Consider the following 27,996-nt stretch of genomic DNA (forward strand, 5'->3'; position numbering starts at 1 on the left):
CTAGTGGTTAGTTGAAACCTGATAGCAATGTTGCCATGTTATTAGAATTCACGATATAAACATGAATTTAGAATTGAGTAGGGAAAAGAATAATCTACTGATTCATAATTATTGGTAAGTAATGAGCTTGTAAAAAGCATCCTTTCAAAGAATATTAATTAGAAATTATCAATGAAATGGCATACTATAAAAAAATTAATTAAACACGCACGTTAATTCAGGCAGAAAAAATATTTCAATAATATGGATATAATTGCTAAACTCAACATAGTCTTCATAAAAGAATATCTAGATAAGTTTCCATTTGGTTTCAAATTGCTAGGAAAAAGCTAATATGAAGTATTGCAACCACTTGGCCATGTCAACAGTAATGAAGAAATATTATTTAAAAGAAAGTCTTATAATATTTTCAGGTCCAAAATGTTCATCAATTATTAATTTAGTACTTCCCTAAGTACAAAAAAATTTAAACAAGTTTATCATGTATTCAACGTATTCAAAACTTTAGCAACTAGTATGTATATAATATTACCAAATAAGTTGCATTTATTAAAAAGTGAAAAAATGAAATGAGAATTCAGGTTCAAGAAGACAAAAGATACCTAAGAGCTAATAGGTAATGTCCTTAAAGAATTCTATAAAACAGGTAAATATTCTACACCTACATGTAGTTAAAAGTATTCCTAGGATTTATATATACCACATTTGGCAACGCTGTCAACTAAGATGTTTACGGTAAGGTGGGACCATACTATTGGAAAACCGTCCGTTAGTTAGTAGCCTGTTGAGGACGTTGAGGTAATGCGAAGAATGTTGGCGTGACATATATATGCGTTATTGTGTATGTAGGTATGTTTTCAAGGAAACAACATAAGAAACGTCGACTACAGAGTGTTCTCATATTCAGTTTTGAAATAAATTGACACACAAATAGAACTTTGACTATATGTCTGTTTGGTTATGAACCAAAATAAAGAGAAATTAGAAAAGATCGGAACTTTACCATTGAGTATTTACCATTATGTTCATGTGATAAATCTATATAACAGCATTGATTTTCCCAATGTAGACTAATTAGCTTATTGTTTACCCTTCCATTATTATTATATATTATTAACAATCATGTTATGTTTAATCCATAAACCTGACTTTCCGTTTGCTGTTACAAAATTACATACATTGAAATGTATAAGACCATTCAGTTGCCGTTTGCCGATCGGTCTGTTGTTGGTGACTTTCAACATAACGATGTTTATCTTTCCCAGTCGGCCGTTCGTATCAATAAAAAAGAGCCCATCACATCCGTTTACTTTTGTCACGTGATTTTGACGTATGACGTTAGAACGTGATGTTGGGGTTTCAACGTCAAGTATATGAAAAGGGTGTAAAATTTATTACGAACATCAAACGGCTATCGTTACCCGCGAACGGCAAATGGAATGTCAAATTTATGAATTGGCCTTTAGATTTAGATTCAAACCATAACAATTTATCCTTCTACATTGTCAAATTAATACTGGCTAAAAGAATATATTACTACCCTTGTCCAGAAGTAATCATCATTTTTATAACAGAGATATATTTTTTTTAAATTAGAGATATTTTCACAAAACGAACTAATATTATTTTTGTTTTATTCTTCTGACACACTTTCAAATATTCCATTTAGCACCCACAAGATGACCTTATTATAGACAAATACATAATATGTTCCAACTTCCTTATTTTGCAAACTCTTAGTGCGGTTTTACATTCTCTCTAATTATATTGTTTATGAACTCTTTTTTTGATATCGATACATTACTTCTTCAGTATACTATTTAACATATAAAACTTCAATTTGAAAGTGTAAAAAGTATCTATAAATAAAATGAATAAAACGTTCTCGTCTAACCATAGTCTAGGAGAAATCAGTAATTTAAATAGATTGTAAATTTATTACAACAGCGTAGCTCAAATGTATGTTATAAAAATGAGTACATGTACTTATTTGGAATAATGTCGGTCATTATTGTTAAAACGTTTATGGAATTGTTTGAAATCTCAACACATTTCAATCGCCTAAAGGTCCGCAACCAATTAAAAAAGTCATTGCTTTTTGTGTTGCCTGCATAGTAGTGCTTATTGATCAGAAAAAAAGTACTATATTATTCAATTAATTGTTTGATGCAAATACACACATAAACCAATATTTTTCACATAAAGTATACAGTATGTATGAGAAATTCAAATATAACATGTAAGAAAACACAATTATAAGAGATTAATATACATTCAATTTCATAAAGCGACGTTGTCAAGTTAAGTATTATTATGACTTTTAGACAGTTGAAAACTGTCAATTGGTTGTAAATTTAAATGAATATTATAAACATTCAAATTAATGAAGTCAGTTAAAAGTATCGTACGCGAATACTTCGAGATCAAATAGCAACTTTTCTTAACATGTTTTCGAAATGACCAAAAATCATTTTATTTTGGCTGTCTGGAAGCTTGTTATTCGGAAAACAAGTTTTCTTGGATCTATTAAAGAAAGGAACAGATAGAAAGTTATTCTTTATATAGGAGAAAAGTAAAGTACTAAAGAAAATTAAGATATACTTTGATGAAACCCATAATAAGTTTCAATATTCTGGAAGAATAATTAGAGCCCAAAACAATTACATACTTTTCCACAAACAAATTAATGGAAGGCTCAAAAATCTCGATAAATTTCGAAATAATATCATATTAAGCAAATGACTGTCAATAATTTCATTAAAAATAGGTATTCCCAATACATATGTGAAGAGGATTTTAGTGGATATTATATAAGCTAATAAAATACAATTAATAGACACATATATACTTAGTGAATCCTTAATCTCCAACGTAGTAATAACAGTATTTACCTACTAAATATTTAATTCTGTTTGTGCTATAAAAATAAACCTTTTTGCAAAGTTTTTTACAAACTTCATTAAATACGTTAAATTAATATCGCAACGGCAACATTGCTCCGAAACAATCTCTTGTGGGTCAGATTGCAACATCAATTCTCAATCCAGTCAGTTTCATAAGACCTCGTTTTGTTTGCAAGTAATGTTTTGTTTCATTCTGTTCGCGAATAGGAGGTTGAATTAAAATTTTTTTATTTCATCTTTATTATTGTTGTGACCTTTTTATGTCTTTATGTTTGTTCGAAACAACATCATAAAATGTATTTAGGAAAGAGACGGTCTTAGGAACGATCTATTTGATTGGGGTAAGTTGATGTTTTGTTTATGGTTAGGTATTAGTATTGAGGTTTTCAATAGAGAAGCCAGAGTAATTTGAAAAATATTTTCAATGGAAATGTGTTTTTATAAGTAGACCATTACTAAAGCCAAAACAGATTACTTATAATTCAATTGCTTAAAATATTGTTTGCCTTTATACTCAGTTTATTTAAACTTTACATGACAGTATTATGATTCAAAATTAAGAGATAATTAAATAGATGTTAATTCAATAATGTAAATTAGAAGAACAATAAACAATAAAGTTTTCAAATAATAAATAAGATTTTCATTTTTATTTGAAGGTATCGCCACAGGTATTATATAGTAACTACAATAACTTATAGGTAACAATTATAGGAATTTTAGTTAAAAGGTGGAAGCTTGTATATTTGAGTAAACATGTAAACTGTAGCAGCAATATTATGAGTTCATTTCCACTTTACCATTTTCCCAAATATATCATAGCCATTGTAAAACCAATCCGAGTTCTTTTTGGACTTCTCATATCCAGCTTTTGATGTCACATTGCAAGAAAATTATTATTTATAAAACAGTGGACTTAGGGTAGTGTAATATACTGGAGTATCATTATGTACAACGTGTATTCAATGAAGAATGTTTTTTGTGAATACTGTGGATAGTAAAAAATATGAAATTGTGAAATGTTAATTTTCTAAAATTTAACTGCAAAGATAACCAGCATCTGTTAATTCTTGAAGTAAAGGAAAATGATGAAGGTTATATTTTACATATGCTATTCTTCCGGAAACAACTTGTCACAATTTTTCTTTTTGTATTTTCCATGTGTAGGTAGGAAATAATAAAAGACCACAAGAAATTGAGCAAACCTTAACCACCTTGTGAAATTTCTTTCAAAGTCATAAAATGTGTTGGAATAGCAATAAATCAATCAGGAATAGTTTCAATTTTAGATATAAGCGAAGCAATTGAATCTCTAATGCCTCTTAACATGGTGAAACTGCCAAAATGTAAGTGAAATCAGTTTATGCCATTCAGCGAAGAACACTTAGCAGGTATTTTTAAGGCCCAGTCATTCAACATCAAGTAAATTATTTGAAAGTTACCCTGATGCTAATGTGGCACTATCCTTATTTGAAGTACTTCGATGGACACTCCATATACACAGATTATTCTCCTTTCCTCTTACCTCCATATTTTCGAATTAAAAAGAACTAACGCCTCCTGTAATTTATATATCCAGTTTAAACAGTCGAACCGGAAGTTACCAGTCCAACTATTGGTAAAAACATTTTCGACGTTTGGGATTTCTATAAATGGTTTCTGCGATTTCGAAAATGTCAAATTAGTCTGTTTTTAATATGATTATAAATGATTCTAAACTGGGCGAATACGTAAGATTTTCCATAATATTTTCCATTTCATAACACAGTGTATTGTCTACCTATAACCTGAGGATATGGTAAATTGTTGACAGAAGTTCTGTATATCCAGTTTTATTTATATTTCTTCTTCTTCTAAAACAGTGGTGACCACTAGCATTGACTTTAGGACTATAATCTTCAAAATAACTTCTAATATAGTAGAGCCCATAAAATGAAATGAAACATATTTTTCAACTTGTAACTTTTTTTAATAAAGTTTATATGTGAAAAATTATTCGGTTATTACCAAAGTAGTATCTCTACAATTAGAGTTAACGAACGAAATTAAGTAGAAGGATTCACATATATATGCCTTCACCCTGTCTACTTCACCCTACGTAAACAATAAAATTGTATGTGAGTTGAATAAACCCTACTACAATACTATTTTGAACCTATCGGCGTCCGCTCTATGTCACTGCGTAAACTCATACAGCGCGGGCTTTCCGTGACAGATGTTGCCAACTCTAGCGAATGTGACTCGCGCATTATGGCCACCCTTTTTTCAAAACTAAAATATGCAACTGGGTCATAGTGTATTATTAATTTTTCAAAAAATGTATTAGCTCCAGTTCACACAATCACTTAACATACTTATAGACAACAAAATGAAACTAATTTTGCCTTGCAGCTCCAACCGACTTCAAATTTATTTAACCTAATTTTAAAAACTTTTATAGTAATCCTTTTTTACATAATAACCTGTCACTGTACTTAATATCTTCATCTTTGAGGCATTCCGTCTTTGGTTTATTATAATACTCGGAATTTTCATCCAGTCTAATATCACCCTTTGTCGTTTCGGCAAAGTATTTGTCGAAGGCTTTCAAATTTGAGAAATGCCGTCTGGCTAAAACGTGCTTGTTGGTCACGTGGCTTATAAATTCTTCTTCGTAAACATATGACAAGCTGATAACTTTTAGGTGAGCCTTAGCTTCTTCCGCTGTTAAGAGGATGCAGTTCCACGGCGCCCATTCTTTATGTATGTCCCAACGAACTAGTCTAAAATAAAATAAATTTTATTTTTCGTTATTTTAAGCAAAAAAAAAGTACTACACCTGGGTAACGGAAGTAAGGAATAATTTTGCAACCAAATAACGCTGACTAAATATTTAACAATTTCTTAAAACAAAATGAATGCAGTTAACACTTATTCCGTGTCAGCCTTCCTCTGCTGTTTATCACTGTATTTATGCATTGTTATCAACAAATGCTTACATAATATTCTTCACTCTTTAATGATGGCTGCACGAATTGGCTCTAATCGACATCAAGCATTGACGACATGAATCGTTTTTCAAAATTTTTTCCACGGGTGTTTTATAGGATATATAAGGTAGACACTTTAATAAACTAATAAGGTAGCCTCTAATCTATCCAGTCACATGAGAACGAGCGTTGTCTGCATGATTAAAAAACAAGAACTAACGAATACAGCAGAAGGATTACGTATGCGGTAATAATATTATTAGGGAACAACTCGATACGGACATCAAAGCAAATTCATCCAGAAAATATTTTCGAGCTATCATCAAAAGGTTCTTTATGTGATGGTAAATATTTTTTCTCCTCTTAGCTAAACAAGCTCATTCATATAAAACTTTAAGACTCACTCCAGTGTTTGATTAGAGAATGGGACATTTTTTCAATCCAATGATGGCCCAGTTCTGATATATTCTGGCACAATGAAATCTCTATGGAATTTTGTTATTCATATTATCGTTTTCCAAAGCCCATCTCGAAAACCTGCTAATTCGTGCAACGTTTTCTGTCTTACCACTGTGAGAGTAACATGAGAAATTTCTAAATTTGATAACATCAACCATCAAGAAATGAAGGTATAGAAAATGATGTACTGAAAAGAGAAAATGAGAATAATAATAATATGACCGATAATAAAAATAATAGCGAATATGAAAGTGAAAATGAGAACATAGTCGTAGAAAACAAAAAAGAAACTGACAATTTCGACATAGCAAAACATAACTAAAAAAAGTCCCACTTTACGAAAAAAAGGGTCCACAAAATATGATAATGTATTGAGTATATAATTTCGGACTAAATAGAATCGTTCATTTCACGAATCGATTTGTTTAAACAATGACAACTAATTTCGTAATTTTTACAGAGAAAGTGATGCTTTATGTAACTTTTGATCTAACTAAACAAAGGGCTTTCAGTAGAACTTCAATTTGTCAGGTATACCTTACCTTAACTGATAAATGTCATTACATTCCGATAACGCAGAATGTCCATGCCAAATCTGTACGATTATATGATGAATATCGATATCTTGTAATATAAAAGCTACTGAAGATACGGCATGATGCAATCTTTCATAGTTTCGTATTTGTTTCAAAATAAATCTGTAGGGTGACAGATCAACCCAAGGTTCTTCCGATTTGTCCAACCACTTGCAATTTCGACATATCCTTAGTTTGTCCGTTCTAGCTGTTAATTTAAAGCCATCGATGGTTTTGAATTTTTGACACCTAGGACAGTATTGGAGGTTCTTTTCCATTTTACGCTCTTGTACTGTCAACATGTGCCTAAAAGCAAAACCAAATGGTATAATATTTGAAAAATCCACACTTACACTGTCTCACTCATTTTTATACTATTTGTATGAATAATCTTTTGAACCGGTCACTTTAAGAAGATGATGCATCTTTACTTTATTTAACTATTTTCTAAACATATGTGAATTGTATTGTCTAAGTCCGTTTTCAATTTTAGAAAAGTTTATAGTCAGTCGCATACATTTTGACGCTATCCCATAAAGGATTTTTCGATGGGCCCAGTATAGGTCCATACTTAGGCCAAGTATGTACAACTCTGGCCCTAGCTTGGAAGCCGTTATTAGCCCAGACTTGGTGGGACTTTGGGATGATAACAAAGTCCCTCGCTTGGTTTGCAAGCTTGGAACTGGTTTCCTAGATAAACCCAAGACTGGTTTTGGGTGAATATCGGATGGCTGGGGCGAAGTTACCCAGATTTCAACCAGGCTTGGACCAATATTGGTTTGCCAAGGCCGGGTTTCCCAGCGTTGGCACAAGCTAAGCCCCGTCGTTCAATTCTGAAGGCTCCTACATGGGATATTCAGCCCTCCAAACCTATAGATCAGTAGTAACAGACATTTCACGATTTTTATATTACCTAGTAACGCCTTCATTGCATTCTATTAATTTAAAGTGGTGCAATACGCAAGCTTCTATTCTTTTTTCTAATCCCTGCAGATTCTTGCGGCTCACGCCTCTGACTAAAAGCTGACACATTCTGTCTATAAGATTATTCAAAACTTCACTATCTTGACATTGATGATCTTGAATATATTCTTTAACTTCCAAGTAAACATTCAATTTTTGTTCTACTGTGAGATCTTTTTCTATCAATTTTTGATATAACTCGAAATATTTTCGACCTTTTTGGGTTTCTAACGTATCCATAAAGATGTGTAAACTCTTGTAGGTGCTGTACCAGTCGATTGGTTCTCCTAGAAACAGTTTTTGATTCACAAATATCGTCTTTTCAAGAACAATTTACAATATTTATATATGTTAAAAACTGGATAATCTGTAGCTTAAATTGTGAGCTGTATATGATAATATTTTTATAATCGAACTTAGATATTGGCACAGAATTTGCTCTGGAATAATCCAGACGAGAGAAGCGACTGGTACAAACAAATATTGGAATGAAAGATTTTCAAATTGTCTCACGAAACCTATCTATGATGATAATATAGTAACTTTGAAGACTGCTTGCAAGTAGTACTAGAGTAGACATGAGTCATTTAAGGATGAGGAACGTCTTCCAAAAGTCTGCACACATTCTCCGAGTCTGGTTTCGTTGAAGGTCATTATCTGCCTTATTATTGGCGTATATCCGCAAAATTTAATCATTGAAGCATGTTCTCCTCTAGTGACTTCATTGGTCTGTCCTTGAACCTCGACTTCGACGTCTCCAGATCGTGACATTACTGAACCCACATATTTGACTTGTTCCATAAGTTTGGTCATCAACATCCACCTTTTATCGTATTACTATTTATGTTTTTTGTCAAATATTTAATTTTGGATGTTGATATTACAATATTAAGTAATTTGGTTACCCTATACAAAGCTTTTAAGAATATCTGTAGTTTACGATCTCGGTTGTATCCTCGGCATAAAAGAGGATCTTAAACTCTCCATCTCTCATTCTGTATCTTCCCAGTTCACGTAGCTTTTTTACAATTTCGTCCAAGATAAAATTGAAACTCTCTCCCACCAGTGTTGGTTCAGAAAGCTCATTGGGTTCGTTCATATATGTTTTTAATTATTTTGATTAGGCGCGCCCACATCTTAGATGTGTGGATTGAGTAGCCTGTTGGTGATGTTCCTGGCTTCAAACACGTTAGAAATAGCAGGGTTAACAGAACGGGTTAGCCTTCTAAAATAAATATATGAAATACTTATGCAAACTTTCGCAGACTATTTTGGTTTATGGACGAACTTCTTCAAATTTCACAGGGTAGTACTGAAAAGTTCGGCGATGTGAAAAATGGGCCAATGGTTCACTTGTCTGTCATGACAAAATGCCACAAGTCGCTTTTGATTCGCGAGATTATAGCCGTTTCTTGTCACTCCACGTTCGCTTTACTCACCGGATTTAATATCATGTGATTTCTGCCTATTTTCTTAATAAATAAATAAATAAATAATGTAGTATGAAAGTAGATGAGGGCTACTACAGAAAGAGTCGAAGTCGTGGATTCAACGTTGAAATATGGGCTTTACTAAGCAAAAGCAGTACTTTTAGCGATATTAACCACAATTATATACTACCTTTTTGCTATTAGTAAAACGATGCGCCAATGATGACGCTTCACTAGGAGTAACATAAAAAAGCTAACCCGTAGACATGCGATCGTTATATACCTATTTTTTTGAAGAAATCTTGGATCCTTTTATATTCCAATTCTTTATAAACTCTATTTCGCATACTTTCGATCACTCTTAACATTTCAATTTCTTTTTCTAAAAGGAGATATAATTCAGCAATTTTAGAAGCACCACAATGCATGGATGTTATTCTTGCAATTTCGTTCTTTTTCCATCTGTCCACCTAAAACGTAAACGTCAAAAAACCACAACTAGAATATGAACATCCTACAAAGAAAATTACATAACTAATCTAAAATGTATATATAATTAAATGTACAGCTTCATTATTCGCCTTTTACCTTTTCAGCTGACTTTTACTTTTCCTACCTCCTTGTGTAAACTCTTCATTTCTATGTTTTCGCCTATATTCTTCTTTTGTGCATCATTGTGTTCATCTTGGACTCGTCCTTCTTTCTTAGTGTCCAATTTTCAGTTGCATATGTTAGTAGTTATTGGTATAGTTATTGTATCTTCAGTTTCATTTCTATGTCAACATCTGTATTCTCCAGTAGGTATGGTCTTATTCAGTGTGTAGTACAGTATCGTGGATTCATTCTCCCTATTGGTTATTTCTGCCTTTATCTTCTAATTTCGTGTCGGTAGGTAAAGTTCCTGGAAATTCATACCCTCGGTATTTCTGTTCTTTCTATTATTAGACAACCGGTATTCTTTGTACTTCATGCCTCTTAGCACATTCACCAAATATGCATTTCCTTTTTGTCCCGGCCAGTTTATCATTTCCGGAGCTATGCCATCTTCTCCACGTACTCTTCGTGTCTCTATTTTAAATGTTGCCTCTTCTAATTCCTCTACGTATTTCGAGCTGTACTTGATCTTTCTTTGCAAGCTCTTTGTTCATGTGACACAATAAATTTAATCCCGTAATATTTAGTCATTATGCACTAAAACTTATACTGTATCTCCAAAAATACCTAAACAATGATGCAAAATAATTTTGTGAGTTAACGTTAACCTAACCTAGCCATTTGTCATGATAGGGAGCTCACCATTGCGTAGAGCATAGCAAAATCAGACATGTTCATTGGGAAAACTGTACTAATGACGTCTTGCCTTTTTCTTTTTTCGTCGTCAAGTCGTTCTTTTTCATCTTGTTCGTTTTCTAAACGTACTCGTTTACGATATTCCGCGCTTAACTCTTTTAGAGCTTTCCGCATCTTCCAAGCTCGGAAATATCTTAAATAATATTCATAGAAAGTAAAATATAGACAGCGTAGCTGCAAAACCATACCTTTGTATAGTTCTTACTTTTCCATCGATATCCAACCGTTTTTCACGTTCGTCTGCTGTTTCGTAAGGTCCAGGTGTTAAAATTTTATCAGTAACGCTTGGTATATAGATTTCTAAATTGGCCATTTGTGTGGCATGTGCGTACGCCATTTGAGTCTTCCTATTACGCATAATGTATGTCTGAGTATCTCTATGATTCTTATGGTCAGGCGGAACTTTCGGGGGAGGAGGTCCTGTTTGACTGTAGCCATGAAAGTAACGCACTCCTATGGAAAATCACAAAAGTTTACAATTAACCATATTCTACTCAATTTCAATATCACAATTTGTGGAAAAATGGTTTAACTTTAATATTAAAAAGTGGCCGTTGAACTTTGCCTGATACGAATGTAACTGTAGACATTCTTCTCTACTTTTTGGGAAATTTCTACAGTGATCAGTTATCTAAGACTGAATAGATGGTGGGTTTGTCGAAGAAGCAAGATGGCAACCCTGACCTTCAGACTCAAAACTGTCTGACAATTTGCATTGTTCTGTTGCTATTGTTGATTATAATCAATGATACAAAGTGAGATGAAACATATTTCACGTGAAGAATGTGCTGGTGCAATATTTTCCATGAAAATATACCCATGTGGCACACTTCTATGGCGGGACCCAATCTACACTCTGCAGGTCACTAACACGGTTTCGAGATACTGATACAAGCCAAAGAAGACCTGGACAAAAACTTCAGAATGTAACAAATTATAATCAAGATGGATCAACCTGCCTAAAATGACAGGAAATATATTACTCTATATGACTGGTCCTCTTCTGATCGTTAAGCATCTTAAATTTACCTGAAAACATCAAAATTGAAGCAAATGTAAATATGTTTTAACATTGCACAAATAGAAGTGTGTCTGTAATGGTACGCCATATGCCCAATTTATAAATTATCCCTAAGAAGTAGATATAGTTTTAAATTGGTCAGTCCTGATCTTAACCCGATTGATGGGACATTTTGAGTCAACAGGCTAGGGCTTTAGAGTGTCCACTGCATGTCCAGTTGTACTGTCATTCAGACTCACTGAAATACGGGATCAAATGGATGGAGTTGCAATCAGAAACGAAATTTCAAATATGCAGCAATAATCCGAGCAAAAAGAGGTGTATTTTATTTGAGACCCAAATGCAGTATGATACCTACCTAATGTCACTATTATCTCAAATCACTTTCCCTACTACATCTGTTTGACTTTAGATTGGATCCACAACCCTATATGGGCTCATGGGAAAGTTTATCAAGGTTGGTTGGGGCTAAGTCTTTTTTAGACTTTAGACAGTTTCAAAAATTTTTTAATATCTATAATTAAATGTATGTTTGTTTGAGATATCATGATTTGTTGATGCAGTTTTCTTTTTTTATCGCATTGCTGGGCTATTAATCTATTTTCTAAATGCTTGGTACTTGATTACTTCCACCATTTCATAATATTGCTTCTTTTGTTTTTTTTTCTGTTTTAAATTATAATTTAGTGGAATATTTCGATAATATATTATGTCCGTTCTAACTCATACTAATATGATAATCAATGAAATAATTCGATAGTTTTTGGGAAAGTCCTTGTACATACATATAGTAAGAAAAAATATTTTGAGTTCAGTATCTGCTTTGTTCCTTTAAACCCTGGAATACTAAATCTGTGCCGAACAATTTATGGTATAACCGTTGTGGGTAAGGTTAGGAAATTCAGACTATAGCAGTGCTTTCCCCAGCTCAGTGCCCTTTGAACCAAGTAGGAGCAAGAACCGTTGAACTCTAAGGATTTTAACGAGGTAAGTCTAAATAAAACTTACATCGTCTGTTCGATGAAGCTTTAGTATTACAAGTAAAATGTGTTCGTCATTTTGATGAACCGATTGGCTTGAAACTCAGGATGTCGCTAAACTAATCGAGGAAATTGAAATCGGAGAGAGAAAAAACAAGATTCTGGAAAGAAGAGAGAGCGAAAGTCTCCAAGAATATCACTTGATGAAGATAAGAGCTGCTCGGAAGTACAAAAGAGAGGTTCAAGTAAATATATGCTTCAACCAGGTTTTGAAGAATTAGAGAGTAAAAACGGAAAGAAATGAAAGACGTCTAGCTTGGTGAGATCTGGAAAAAAGCGGAGTATTGATGTTGTCCACATAAGAAGGGACCCTACCCCTGAATACAGTGACGACATCCTGGAGTGTCTGAAACTATTTTCTAAAGATTCATTTATGGAAGTAGTTCTTCGTTTCACCAATATAGAGATATTAATTCAGCAGAATTAAATTCATATATCGTATACTGCCATAATTTTTATAAAAATAAGCGGATAGGAAAGCCATTGACAAAGATTGATTACATGTGTGAATTGTCGGACAAACTGACTGATGCTTGGTTGAGAAAAAGAAGGGATCTACCTGGACAACACCGAAGTGTCAAGGAGAGGATTGACGCAGCAATGGACCTACAACTTCAGTTCCTCGGGTAGCACCTGCAGCAGAAACACAAGAGGAAAAACGACGCATATGCTGTAAATGCGACTACAAACTCCGGAGAATGACAAAAACGTCTTGTAGGAGTTGTTCCTTAGCAATATGCGGTGAACATCAAGTAATTTTGTGTAAAAATTGTTTCGAAGAAAGGTAGTAAATGTGAATTTAAAGAGATATTGACTTTTATATAATTTTTGTGTTCTCTAAGCCATTTTTATTTGAATTTTTTATGTAACAATCTGTGTAAGTATTTATTTACATATTTACTTTTGTAATATTCGGCACAAAATGTGCATGTTTTTAATATCCCATCAATAAAAATGTTAAATGGATAATTATTTGTTCTTCTTGTTTCCTTCACAACTGATTTTTAGATAATGTTAGTCACAATGACGAAGGTTTAGTGATAAGGTACTTAAATTGAGCTTTAGTACTCCAGGTTGATTATAGTGTCTATTTATCCTTTTCTTCAATATGTTGCTCATCATTTTTTCAAGATAATTAATTTCTTTTGATGCTTTTTGAATAATTAAGCATCTAAACTATCCAAATAATCATCAGGATCTGATTAGTTGGATAGCTCTAGAAGCTAAACTTATCATCTCTGATCTTTTTTGTGACAGGATGACATGACCTGAAATCAAGACTATTTATGAACAAAAATATATATAGAAGTCTAAGAAGAGAGAAATTAAAAAAATAATTTTATATTTTCAATAACTTACGTGACCTCATTTCTTTTTCTAGCCAGTTTGTCAAAAAGTCACAAACTTTTACACGATTTATCTGAATTATAAAATAAAGTTTGACAGCCCCATGAAAATATTCTATCCAAATAATATTGAAATTTTTTCGTTTGCTGTTTTACCTGTTTGAGTATGTTTATAGCCCCCTAACATGGGCTTCTGAATAGCTTTGTTGTGTACTTCTACCACTACTTGTCTATGTTTATTTTCCCCTTCGTCAATGTTTATGGTGAGTATATCAGGAACTACTAGATCCTTGAAGAATGATAAAAATGCATCGTTAGTTGCATAATGGGTAATAAAAAAAACTCTTTATATTAAACATCACTCAGTTGTACGTTGAAAAAGATTTTGCATCCGTTTAATGAATGTTTTAGTAACTCCATGGAATTTACAATATATTTAACATTTGTTCTAGAAATCTTGATACGTAGATCTTTTCATTAAGTCATTTCTGGTTGATATAACTTACTTACCCCATATATTTTTGTAATATCGATGACCCAATTGCATGGATCATCTGTGGACAATTTGAGATCCAATATTTTAGTTTCTTCTTTATCAATGTGTTTTAATAATTTATTTAAATCTTCCACCTCAACATCCTTGTAGGTTAACTTTAAATGTTCCTTAGGAATACCAAAGATATTTTCTAAATTTTCTAAAATCTAAAAAATGTTTTTGTTATAACATTCTGAAAACTCACCATATTTTCTCCAAGATTTCAATATACGAATCAAAATTCATGTAAATTTGAACAATATAGTCCAGTACTACAATTGGTGTCTGTATCCTAATGGAAGGTGTCAAACTCAATTTTGCAGAGGGCCAGATTGGAAATAATAAAAAATGAACTTAATTATCATTTTATTTATAACACTTTTTAGAATAAAATATCTAAAATAAAAATGTTTCAGTGTTACAATCTTCTACAAACGATGCTGAATGCATTGACATCAAGATTTTTCGAAAATTATCATATTTCATGAAAATTCACAACCTTTAGTAATTTTCAGGAAATTTTTCGGGACTACAAACGAATAAACGGTATTACAATCATCTACGTCGTTTGTAGAATATGTATCAATTTTAATTTTTTTTAGTTCGGGTTCCAAGTTCACAGAGCTATATTTATATACATATTTGTATTTTATGTTTCCTTGTTATGTACTATCAAGGCTGTCACCATCAAGGCTCTCACTCTTTTTGTGCTCCTTTTACTATTTCCATTATTTTACAACTTTTTCTTCTATATACAAAATTGGAAACTTACTCGAACTTATATTGTTGGTATAAAGGATAGATCCCCAGTCTCCTTCTTTGCCTTTTTTTTCCTTTTTTCAAATTTGTTGTAGCTCTTTCAGTTTCCTTTTGGATTCAGTTCAAAGTTGTGTCATCCGCAAAAGCTTGAAGGCATTTGTTATTAAGGACAAAACAACTTTCATCCCCGCGACTGGGCTAGATAGTTGGGATTTTTAAGTTTCTGGTAAGAAATTTAACACCGATACTAACTAATGTACGATGCAGAAATAATAACGAAAACAACAGAAGGAAAATTAGAGTATCGAAAGAAAAATTATGAGGAATTCCAAAGTTGTATAGTTGTGCATTCCGAATTTTTCGATTTCATTAATCTCATATCTCAAAAATCTGTTGATTCACACCTTAATCAGCCCCTTCCATAACCTGCCCTCGAATGTAGATAAAAATTTTGAAAAAGAATGTGTATCTGTATAAATTCATTTCGTGTATTAACGATGTCCTACCTCTAAAATCTTTTGTCCTGAAGTATAAGTCTGCGTAAAAACATTGGCATTTGCAGTGGTGAATTTCAGGATAATTTGCGTATCCTTATACATATCGGAAAAAGAAGGCCATTCTAGAACGACTCCTTCCATCCATGTTGGGACTGGTACGTGCGTACATTTGCAATCGCACTCACATTTTGGACCACAAACACATTTACAAATCCAACACGGCATTTTATTATTTCACTTCACTCTCCCGAACCTAGAAAGGTAAATAATGCCATTTATTTGTTGACTGATACGTCAGTTGTGCCATATGTTTATCAGTCTCTATAGAAACGGCCATTCCAGAATAACAAGCTAGGTATTTTAATTATGTAATTGCCTACCCTTGTCTCAATTTTTAGGGTGTTTTAAGTTGTTATATTGTTGTGGAAAATAATATTAACACTCACTTTGAACACATTAATATAGTACAAAAAGAATATATGAAATGACTTGAAACTAAAACCTGCTTGAGTATTCGTAATTATTTTTGGTGAAAACTAAATGCTGAATGAAAAATGTAGTATGTCATTATATCTATTTTAAAGGATAGTTTTGAAAAATCAGTACTTTCCTTATCATTATCAATTAAGATCATCAAGTTTGGAATCACTACTACTAAACCATATATTTAATATGGTACAAAGGAAGTCTAGAACGTTATAATATGAAACGTCTTTGACTAAATTTACGAGAATGGTCCCAGGAAGTACCTGGCATGACCTAGAGATGGCGGTTGTTCGCTTGAAAAATACCATTGTATTAAAAAGTACACAATCTAAACAGCACCTATATAGGATTTTACGATGAGCTCAGTATAGGCGCAGACTTGGGACAAGTATGTACAACTCTGACCCTAGCTTGGAAGTCATTATTGGCCTAGACTTGATGGGATTCTGGGATGATAACAATGTTCCTCGCTTAGCTTGCAAGCCTGGACCAGGCCTGGTTGCCTAGATAAACCCAAGACGGGTCTACAACCCTGGGCTAGGCTGGTTACTTGTAAAGTTTTTTAATATATTAATAAAATTAGAGTTTTATGAGAAATTTCTCTATAATTTCTATATAATGCACTCTACTAATTAATATAGACAAAAATATTAGTAAAATGATGGCCGAGGTCGAGTTACCCAGAGTTCAGCCAGGCGAATATGGGATGGCCTAGGTAAGGTTACATAGAGTTTTGACAGGCTTAGCTGACTATAGAATAGCCAGAGCTAAGTTATCCAGACTTCACTAGACTTGGGCCATTTTTGGTTTGCCAAGGCCGGGTTTCCCAACGTTGGCCCAAGCTAAGCCCGGTCATTCAAGTCTGGGGGCTCCTACATGGGATATGTTTCAAGTTTGAAGACGCAACGTTATTCAGTATTTGTTTGGCAGCCATCAGTAGTAAACGTTACAATAGTTTTATTTGAAAGGCATTAGCCCAACCCATAAAAAAGTTTAACAAGACTCTACTCTGGGTGCTGGTCCTTCGTTATCAACAGCAAAATATTGGGTAACAGAGTTTAAACGAGGCCGTACAACCTGAGAAGAAATGTTGAAGAAAATCCAAAAGCGGTATTGGATGATCGTCGACTAAAAGTGCGTTAATTAGAAGACATAGTAGGCATTTGGAGTGCGGTACATCTCATATTAACTGACGCGTTTGCTCCCAATGGAACAAAGCTTTGAAGATGTTTCCATCGAGTGCTTGGCAATGTTTTACAATGATAAAGCAAAATTTTTGCGCCATTTCATAACTATGGATGTAATGTGGGTCCATCACTTCACACCCAAAATAAAAGAATATCAAAACAAAGCTCTGATAAGAGAGAACTCCAAAGAAAGCAAAGAAAGTTCCATCTGCAGGCAGAATCATTGCGTCGATTTTTGGGGATTTGAACTCCAATATAAAAAAATTCTATCAGTTATTATTGTATCTAATTCCAATGTAACCTAATTTAATTTAAGATTAGGGCACAGCTGATTGAAGAGGAATCGTTTATTATTTTACACTTTAACCGTAATTTTTGCTCCTTCACGAATACAACTACTATATAATAAAGAAACTTTTTCTTTGAATATTATGGTACACAGGTTAAAAGATTTTATATACCACTCAAGAGACAGATGATGTTGTACAATGAACTTTATAATACACGTTTTGATGATGTCATCCCAATTTATACAATTCATCCATCCGTAATTCGTCGATGAAATCGTTACTCTTCTGAATCGAGGTTAAATATAAAAGACTAAACGCTCCATTGACACTTCGGATTTATTATCTACCAAGACCATGGACAATCAATGACTTATTTCATTATTATTATTTCTTTTTCCATTTATCCGTATAATCACTTCCTTGCTTTTGATTCAAATTCGTTACATCACTGTCGTCTGTTTTCAATTCTAATTAACCGATTCTTTGTGTCTGATTCTACGGTAGTACGAGTCATGTGAGTTAATATTCCTTATTTTTAGACAAATTTAATCCCATTCACATGTTTTCCGAATCCCTTGATAACTAATTTAGAATCGGTGTAATGTGCATGTGTGTAAGCTTCCATAATTGCCCTTTTAGATGTTCTGGGTACCCTAGCTAGAGCAATGCTATGTACAGGCCTACTTTATTTCATTTAGGGTGATAAAATGAAACACAAGGACCTTGGAGTTGGTAGAACAATTATCTAATATTTTGGAATAAAAATCTATTTTTTAAGAGCTACTTCGGTCTTTATAAAGTAATACCCTGCACTACTTGTTATGGTTACGGTTATAGTTTTGAATAAAGGTAGCTTGACATGGTGCAAGACAACTTGCAAGAAATTGCATGCAATTTGTTCAGCAGTCAAAATATTTCATAGATTAATATTGCACGTCGTAGATCATGGCTACTCAACCACAAAAATTCCATAAGTAAATTGAACATTGAAATGATCAAGAAAAAGGAGGACAGGCAATAATGATATCTGCCGCTGCCTCGCTCTTTGTGCCTGATGGACCGAATGATTGTTACGCGAAAAGGAATTAGACTTCTCCTAGAATTTCGATTCGATAATGTTACAAGTGCGAATTTTTTTTTAAACAATCAGCTGAAGTTGACCTGCGCATGCTTTTGATTGAAGAAATATTGCGTCTTGCATTGCATTGCATGTTGTATTTCATCATGTGAAGCGGCCTTAAGGAAGGTAGCATATTATAAATTGCGTTTAAGTATGAATTATTCGAAAATATTTGCAAAGATTATTCACAACTACACAATACACAAATGAATGAGACTCCAAATGAATGAATTCGTTAAAAGGCAATCGAATCATTATAAATTGTTCGGCGTTATACGCCGTTATTCAGACAGATGCACTTAATTGTAGACCTACTTGGAACTTATAAAAAATCATTATTATACTATACGTCGTTGACTTGCTACAAATGAATATTAGATTATAAAACGTAAATAAACGAGTAAACTGTACCTGCCTGTAAGGGAGCTTGGTTTAAACGGGTACCAGACATGAACTGAGCCCTTTTTGTACCCCATTCATTTTTTTTTCTAGAAAACGAAATTTCAAAGCAAAAACCATATAGGAAAATAAACCTCTTTACTCAGTTATGGAGATTGATTACATTTTCGTAATTCTGATTTTACGTTTGCCCACATTAACTCTAGTAGAATTTAATTTAGTTAATTCAGCTATTCTTATTATGATTACATTATCAGGTTGCTGAATATGTTCCTTCTTTAAACATTCAAATATATTTAAAATAACTTGCTGTGTTTGTATATCTAAATCTTTATTATTAAATTTCATTATATTTCATTGTCTTCATTCGCCCATGGTGTAAAGACTTATTTAAATTTATTTAAAGAAATTTATGAATTAAATTAATCCCACCAAGCCACGCCAATGCTTGTGGTAGACTTTCAAGCCGAAATATTTCGGCTAATAGAAATGCATTTATGTTTACGATTCGATGTTTTCATTGGTAAACAGTGGAAATGTTGAGTCCACGTGGACTGATGGTTTGTTAGATGTTTACCGAATGTTATACGGGGATTAAATATTATTTTTCATTTCTTAATTTGGTATGAGTGTCGGCGTATTTATGAAATATTGATTGATCCTCGCATAGTTGTTTTCTGCAATTGATATTGGAAAAACTATGCGTATGTGTTGGAATCGAGCGCTAGGGGCGCAGCGGGAACTTATCAAGAGCAAACCGAAAAAATAATAGTTCTGCCTGGTCTGGCCTTTCTTACGACCCAAAATTTACTCTCTGTCCCTGGGAGTGGAACATTTTGGACATTACAAATAATTCTTAAGGACTGAGTGTATCAAGATTTATACCAAAATTTCATTTTATAATGCATTTCTATAAAAATTACTTAAACTTAAATTTATTTTTTTCTTCTAATGTTAGTATCTTCATTACTGATCATATTTTAGATGTTATCTCGGTCTTATAAAGGATGGTACAAAATGGGAAATTTATTTGAGAACGAGATTCCGAGAAATATTAATCCTAGAGGATTTTCAATCCAAGTATTAGCGCCGTTCTTAAATGTCTTCCCTACTCTTAGCTCACTTCTCTAAATTTTGGAGTGAATCCTAAGTTCTTCTAATGTTCTCCTTGTGGTGTTGTCTACTATATCTTGATTATTTTTCTAATCCATCTCTCGGTAGATCCCCTGGGTCCTGATGTACCAAGGAACGTTCCTTACTTTTTCACAAACCATTTATTTGATCTGTCCTTTCGCCGTAAAGGTTAGTATACAAATTAATTTATCCAGAGACATCTTCCGTATTTGGGTTAATGTACTCGTAATTAATTTTTTATTTACACGTTTCACTTGTTACATTGTAATAATACGATATTCGAATCTCAATACCTTCATGTTTTTATAACATTGCTAGTTGTTTCTTTTTATTTTACTGTTATATCACATACGAATACTTGAGTATTAATTACCATTCAATTATTATATTGTACAGTTAAATGGAACGGGTTATAAGTATTCAAAACAAAGTGCTAAAATAAATATTAGTTTATGTTTCTAAAAAATTGACGTCGAAAAGTCGTCATTTTTATCTATCTTTCTAAAATTATTGAAAAAACTAATTTTCAAACAGAAGACACCTAAAATCAAGAAGATCTAGAAACATAAACATATCAAATAGTCTAAGAAATAAGAAATTTAAGAAATAAATATTAGTTTAATTCGAAAAATTACCTAAACTGAGTTTTATGAAAATAAGAAAATATATAATGTACAGGGTGTTTCAAAAAAGATGATCCCGTTTCTAGGATAGATGGAAAACTGAAAAATATTATATGTATATTAGATTTATTAAGCAAAATTTCAAGTGAACCTACATCATTTAATTTTACACCATACTATGTACCGTTTTCGGAATATTTTGATTTGAAAATTATGAAGTGATAACCGATGCTCCAATATTGGAGCCTCCACTCCAAGAATATTGGAGTGGAGGCCAAGAATGGATAAGAGAAGTAGAGGCAGGCCGCCAACAAGATGGAGTGACGATGTAAAGAAAATTGTAGGAAATTGGATACATACAGCTCAAGATAGAGACAGATGGTTTAAACTAGAGGAGGCCTATATCCAGCAGTGGATGGAAGATGGCTGATAGATGATGATGATGAACCGATGCTGGTATAAAGTATTGATGAAGTTATAAATTATTCATTATTATTAATTAGTAAACATTATGTGAATTGAAAATTTCTTGTCGCTTACATGAGACCCCATCGATAGAACGGATACATTTTAAAATGATTTAAAAAATTGGCACTGTAACGTTTCACAAAATTCCAGTCTAATCAGTAAAGGCCCCCAATTGGTGAGTATCCATAATTGTTAACTTTCAATTTAACGAAAATTTTTTACTGAGCAAACCCCAAATATTTTTCAGTTTTCTATCGATCCTAGTGACGGATCACCTTTTTTGAAAGACCCTGTATATTATGTATACTCATTCATTGGCGTATTATAAAATTTGACGTCCTGGGCCGATTAGGTGTGCCACGTCATAAATTGAGGAAAATAAAAAATTGTTTAATAATGAAAAAAGACCGTTTAAAAATGAATACCATCTATTAAATATTTATATTTTTTGTAATGCACAAATGTGTAATTTCTGTATATGAAAATGCTTCTTTTAAATCCCTTTCCTTAATAAATAGGTCTTAAGTCTAGTCTCTTCCTCTTAATTATTCTCTTGCGATCCTTCTGTATTCTTCTACCAGCTTCTTCAGAAGCATCAAAAATCCCCTTTTGTTTTCTATGAAAGTGAGTATTGTATGGAAACTACCTCTACATCTGCGTCGATACCTTCTTAAAGTTTAGAGACAATATTAAATTGTTTTAACATAGATCCCCCAAAATTCCGATAATATGGCCCTTTGTAGACAATTTAGTTGAACCAAAACCCAATAGCAAAATTGTGTGGGCTGAATAAAAATAGAGCGTCCTATTCCTCGTGGAAGAGTCCTTGGTGTTATGGAATGTTCGCTATTCTAATCATTAATTTTAAAAGTGAAAGTTGACAACATGGCTTTTTAACAAAACAAAATTTGAAATAGAATGAAAATATAACGGAACTGGAAACATCTTCGATTTAATTGATCAAATAAAACAAAATAAAACTATAGCTAAACTTCCGAAAGACACCAATGAAATTTTACAGCTGACGTCGAAATTTTTAAAATTCCCGCGACCTCGCAAGATTGAAAATCGCGGTAATTTCGTTCGCAGGTAAGTAGGAGCAGAAATATCCAACCATCAAGAGCACTTTGTTAACCCTGAAACAAAGGCCTACACCCAAAATATTGAATCCAGCTGGAGGCACATAAGAAGAAGAATATCGAGGGGGGAATCAGAAGTAACTTGGACCTGTATCTTTGTGAATTTCTCTGGAGACGGCGAGTCCGGCGAAAAAATGTGGATTCATTCGATGCAATCATTGTAGATATAAAATTTTTGTATTCTAGAAAGAATGATCGACCTTCAATGGAAGAGGATGAGGAAAGTGACTAAATTTTTGTTGGAATAAAATTGCTTTTCATTTATTTCTATTGTTTTCATTGCTCTTTCGGGATCGTGAAATACGTCGATGCTATCGATTCGATCAGGTTAGATCCGGTGCGCTTACTATCGTATTTAGATTTTTCTTTCCTTTTTTCGTTACACGAATAGGTCTTTTTTGAAAATTCAGAAAATATATTTTTCTTTATCGTGTCAAGACCATTTCCATGTATATTACTTATATTTCCAATAGGAGTCATACAAAATGCATATATTTTGTGTATAATAACCAGTTTTCGTACAATCCTCTTTTGTCAAGGACAAATTACTAATAAAAATTGAAAATAAAATATTTTATATTGCTTATTTAAATGTTTATGTTTGTTTTAAGAATAGGATGATTTTTTGAACAAATAACAAGCAGTGAGTAGCCACAAGATGAAAAAGTCACTTTTAAGGCTCGTACCAACTAGAATGGTGACGGATGCTTTCATATAATAATCAGATTTACATGTTTGCACTGTTTGCATCGTTCTTACTATTTATAAATATTAGGAATGATACAACCTACATTGAAAATGCGAGTTTCATTCACTTCTGAGCCCAATCTACACTAAACTATTACGAGGGTTGTCACTTTCATCCCTACGGTATAAACTGATTATTTTCTGTACACACCATAAAATTGCATCACTACTTTGGATCCTATCGAAATGTATTTTGAATATTTCCAAACTTCACTTGTATCTTTCTTACCATTAACTGACATAAATAAGGAGCATCGGCAATTATTTATCGTTTTTTGATTGACGAGGCTCCGGGTGCTGGTTTTGAAAACTTTGATGGGTCGAGGGTCATGGTTTTTTATGTAAAAAGCAAGCTCAAGAAGGTAAACCCTATTGCACTCGAGTTGTTCGAGTGGTGCTTGCTGCGTGGAGGTACCTGTAGATATTGATCTTGAACTTCTGTAGGTTGTAGTGTTCGGGAAAGACATGCCTTGGTAGCTAATTCCACATGCTTGCATTTCTGAGCGCACTCAGTATTCATGAGCCATGTCTTCCTGTCGAGTAGGTCTTGCTGATACTGCTCTAGGTGGGATTACGTTTGACAGCTCGAACGAGCATCTGCTACGGTAATATCAGTAAAACAAAATCAGGTCGGCGAGCTTTCTTCTATGCTCTAAGCTGTCCAAGTTTATGGTCACTCGAACTGCTCTCTTCTTTATTGAGTCGAGCCTCTTCAGAATGTGCTTGGAAGCCGAGCTCCAAATTTGTGAGCAAAACTCCAAAGATGGACAAAGAGGATTAGGAATTGTTGCGAAGTATATGTAGCGTTTCGGTCTTAAAGAGAACTCCATATTGTTGTGAAGCTACAATAACTAAATCCGCTATGTAATTATGCCAGGGGATATTGCATCCAACTTCAACACCCAACAAGCGAATTTGCGGTGATGGTGTTATTTTATGTCTAGACAGGACCAAATCCTGAGCCGCAGTTCCAATTTTCTGAGTCAAAACAGCAGTCTGGGTCTTTGCTGTATTAAACTCAATCAGATTGCTTCCACTCCAGAATATTTTCAAGATAGGTATTGATGGAGGTGATCTGTTGCTGCCCATGGATTTGGAGTCGCCGAGTTTATTGGGGCGGCTGATTTCAACGACGACATCTTCGGTGAAGTTATAGATCGGGTCTGTAATTTCATCGATTAAATCGTTGATGTACATGAGAAAGAGAGTAAGTAACAAGATGTATCCAGCGTTAACCTCAAACCTTTCTGATGTGTGATCGTCGATATCGACCTGCCAGGATCGTTCTTTGTAGAAGCTGCTAAGCTAGTCGATAATTATATAAATATCTCCCACATGTTTGTAAATAACTCCTATCTTCGATATCCATTTGAAAAATAAGAGATGATTGATTTGACGCGCTTACTTCTTTTCGAAAGTTACCCCTTAAGATCCGCAACCATGCACACTACCGGTTGCTTGTGATTACTTCAATTCTACCTTTTTCGAATCTATATCGAACTATGTATCAAAAGATAGACAAAAAAGTGGATAGTTTTAAAAAATGCAATCTATATAGGTTAAAATAAAAAACGTCAGTCACATTTTCGTTTTTATATATATCTATTTATTTCAGTTATGGTGAAATTTGTGTAATTCAGTCATGCCCAGGATGCTCCAATGTATCTTCTATGAACATCCTTCACATCAATCTCGTTTATTAGAAGGACTTAACTCTTTGCGAAACAAAGGTGAACTACTTGATATCACTCTAGTCATTGGTATGTATATTTTGACATTTTCTAGGAACTTGAGAAATGCAAACGCTTGGGCTACATTTTCCAATCGATTATTAACTGACTGACATTTCTATCAAATTCTTACATCGTTATTAGCAGATTTAAATTATATAATATAAAGTGTGTGACCTAAATTGAGTAAATTAGCATTTCTATTTTTAATATTTAATTAAAAATGTAGACATATTAATTAATCTGATTATTGCAATGTTTTAATAAATATCAAATAATCATTCGAAAATTGAATCAAATCAAACTGTTTGTCACTTTCTGTGTGAAGAGCATTTATTTTTAAATTTTAGAAGGATGTGCTTTCCAAGCCCACAAAGCAGTATTAGCAGCATGCAGCGATTACTTCAGAGCCATGTTCACAGACAATATGTTGGAAGCCACCCAGAATGAAATTTGTCTAAACGGAATCACTGCAAAAGGTGAGTAAGTATCTCGAAATTATTTATCTTTTTATAAATTCAGTCAAGTACCATTAGGCACCATGTAAACCTATAAAAATTGACGTGTCCAGTGATCTCTTTAGACTGTATTTATTATCTAGAAGCTGATAACTTAAAGATTCAACCTATCTTCAGGTTTTTTAGCATTCTTCCAATATCTTCTTCTTGTCACTGCAAAATGCCAGTCTGCAATCCTTCCAAGCTTTTATTGCAGAGTTCTTTAAAATGTACCTTTCTCTATTTAGGTAATTTCGTACCTGAACAATGTGTAATTCTAATATACACAGAAATGTAAACTAGTTCTAATTGCTATAGCAAAAATACTAAATAGTCTGAACAAACTATAGTTTTTTAACAGTTAGTTTCTTCTAGGTTTTCATCAACTTCTAGATTATGCTTACACCACACGCCTAACCTTAAACTTAGCCAATGTTCAGGATGTTTTGGAAGCAGCATCACATGTTCAAATGGTTGCTGTCATACAGGCTTGCTCGTCATATCTACAGACTCAAATAGATATAGACAATTGTGTTGATATTGCTACAATAGGTAAGTAACTTTTTGATAATTCACGGATTTCAAAAAGTCAACATTTAAATTAAAATATATTAGTAAAATAAAACATGTAGTTAAAGCATTCTATTCACTCTATGTCGTAATGATGCTTTACTAGCATTGGCAAATCAAATAATCAAATAAACAAAACAGTCGGATACGTTTTCGACTCTATGCATGAATTTTATAAAATGTGAATATCTATTATGGGAACCACATATCATATAATTAAATGACTCACAAAGAATTTGAATAATTTACACTAAATCAACTTTTGTGACCACCCTTATAACAGAAATAGTGAATTATTGTTAAGGTACGTGGTTATCATGGTTAATCAAACAAATCACTTCTAATAAAGAAGGCTTTATTGCCTGTTCAAATGTACAATAGAACATCTTACATAGAACTGGGGCCCAGAGAACCCTAAGAAAAAAATGCAAACTCAGTTGTTATTCAGTGGAAACAACATAGAGTATTTTCGATTTCAGTGCTCTCGATGGTAGGTGGCAGAATTAATCTATTTTCGCGGCTCATTTAAAATTACAACAAATCTACAATATTCTATGTTATTCATTTTCATCCAGTTCCGATTTCTCAGTTTCCTAAATAAAAAATCACTTTTGAACTGGGATACGTTTATTTACAAAATAATATTTACATACATTTTCAACTGAACAAAGGAAAGAATACTTAGCTGTTAATTTTACAGTTATTTCGAGTACGATCCTTCGTCGTCTAGGGCTATGCTCCCTACCTGGCTCTAAAACAAATGCTGATTGTATGCTACGAAATATATATTCTCTATTCAAACATTTTAATTACATTTCTACCTCTATATAATATCTATCTGTGTACCGAAAACGGAAAGAAATGTGGTGGGAACTCAGAAATTGAGAGGAATGACACATTGACAGTAATGACACATTTTCATTACACTAATGTCACGATTGGTATGTGGCAGAACTAATTTTGTGTTACCGAAATTTACATACAAGTTGAACTACTTTTTGGTATGGTCTATGTTAGGGTTTGTCAAGGCATGGATCTTGCGCATAAGCTCTTCCACTCGAGATCATGCGCTCTCCGCACAACACACATGCGCACAAATATAAATGTAGTACTCTCAACAATTATAAAAATAAGTCCCCGTTTTGTGAGACTTCATCAATTAACTTAATATTGTACTCAGTCACATGATGATGAATAACGTAATTTATATTGTATTTTATATAACTTGAGACAAATCGTTTATTAAATCTCTATTTTGAGTTTTCAAAAACTGTTTTCAATACTTATAACAAAACTTCATATCGAAGAAACTAAATTAAATTTCTTAATGGTTGTAACTAAAATATGTCAAAAGAGGAAGTAAATAGGAAATATAAAGAAAAATAGTCCACTTAATTACTGAAGTAATCCTTAATCCAATACAATTTGAATAATTTTTCATATTATTAAATTTATATTAGAAAATCAAATTACATTAAATGGAGTTTGTATTTTGTCTCACCCTATATTATTTTCAATTAATCTTAGATAGGGCATCTTGAAATGAAATACCTGATGAATAATTTTAGGAGTTTGGTTTTATGGAAGATACAGTATGTTTGTGAATAATTTTGAAATATAATTTTTTTGGTATCTACTATGAAAACAGATTTAAGGACTTTGAGACAAAAGTTGTCCCCCATTATTAAAAATTCTAATCTAATTTTTATAGGATTCATAAAAACATTGAATAAACATATTTTTATACCCCTTTTAAATC

The 27,996-nt window shown here is 32.9% G+C and overlaps 2 protein-coding genes across 2 annotated transcripts in view; one reads left to right on the forward strand and one right to left on the reverse strand.

The window, feature by feature from the left end:
- Positions 1-2,958: 2,958 nt before the first annotated feature.
- LOC130443269 (kelch-like protein 26) overlaps positions 2,959-27,996 on the forward strand; it is a 31,127-nt gene continuing 6,089 nt past the window's right edge. Inside the window, exons 1-4 of the mRNA XM_056777823.1 lie at positions 2,959-3,244; positions 25,056-25,200; positions 25,521-25,649; positions 26,043-26,219. Coding sequence (XP_056633801.1) covers positions 25,083-25,200; positions 25,521-25,649; positions 26,043-26,219 — 424 coding nt within the window. The 5' untranslated portion in view covers positions 2,959-3,244; positions 25,056-25,082. The remainder of the gene's footprint in view (positions 3,245-25,055; positions 25,201-25,520; positions 25,650-26,042; positions 26,220-27,996) is intronic.
- Positions 5,338-16,072, reverse strand: LOC130443347 (IQ and ubiquitin-like domain-containing protein). The gene is made up of 8 exons (XM_056777918.1): positions 15,857-16,072; positions 14,213-14,345; positions 10,838-11,102; positions 10,596-10,782; positions 9,583-9,769; positions 7,820-8,156; positions 6,874-7,212; positions 5,338-5,665 (listed from the first exon to the last, which is right to left on the reverse strand). Exons 1-8 carry the CDS (start codon positions 16,070-16,072, stop codon positions 5,338-5,340), a joined length of 1,992 nt encoding a protein of 663 aa, XP_056633896.1.

Source organism: Diorhabda sublineata, chromosome 4, assembly GCF_026230105.1.
Source record: "Diorhabda sublineata isolate icDioSubl1.1 chromosome 4, icDioSubl1.1, whole genome shotgun sequence".
Taxonomy (NCBI): Eukaryota; Metazoa; Arthropoda; class Insecta; order Coleoptera; family Chrysomelidae; genus Diorhabda; species Diorhabda sublineata.

Coding starts and splice junctions, on each gene's coding strand:
- LOC130443347 (XM_056777918.1), bottom strand. CDS start 16,072: ATGCCGTGTTGGATTTGTAAATGTGTTTGTGGTCCAAAATGTGAGTGC. Junction 8,157..9,582: donor AGATTTCTTCAAAAAAATAG/GTATATAACGAT, acceptor AACTGTTTCTAG/GAGAACCAATCGACTGGTAC. Junction 7,213..7,819: donor TGCAATGAAGGCGTTACTAG/GTAATATAAAAA, acceptor TTTTGCTTTTAG/GCACATGTTGACAGTACAAG.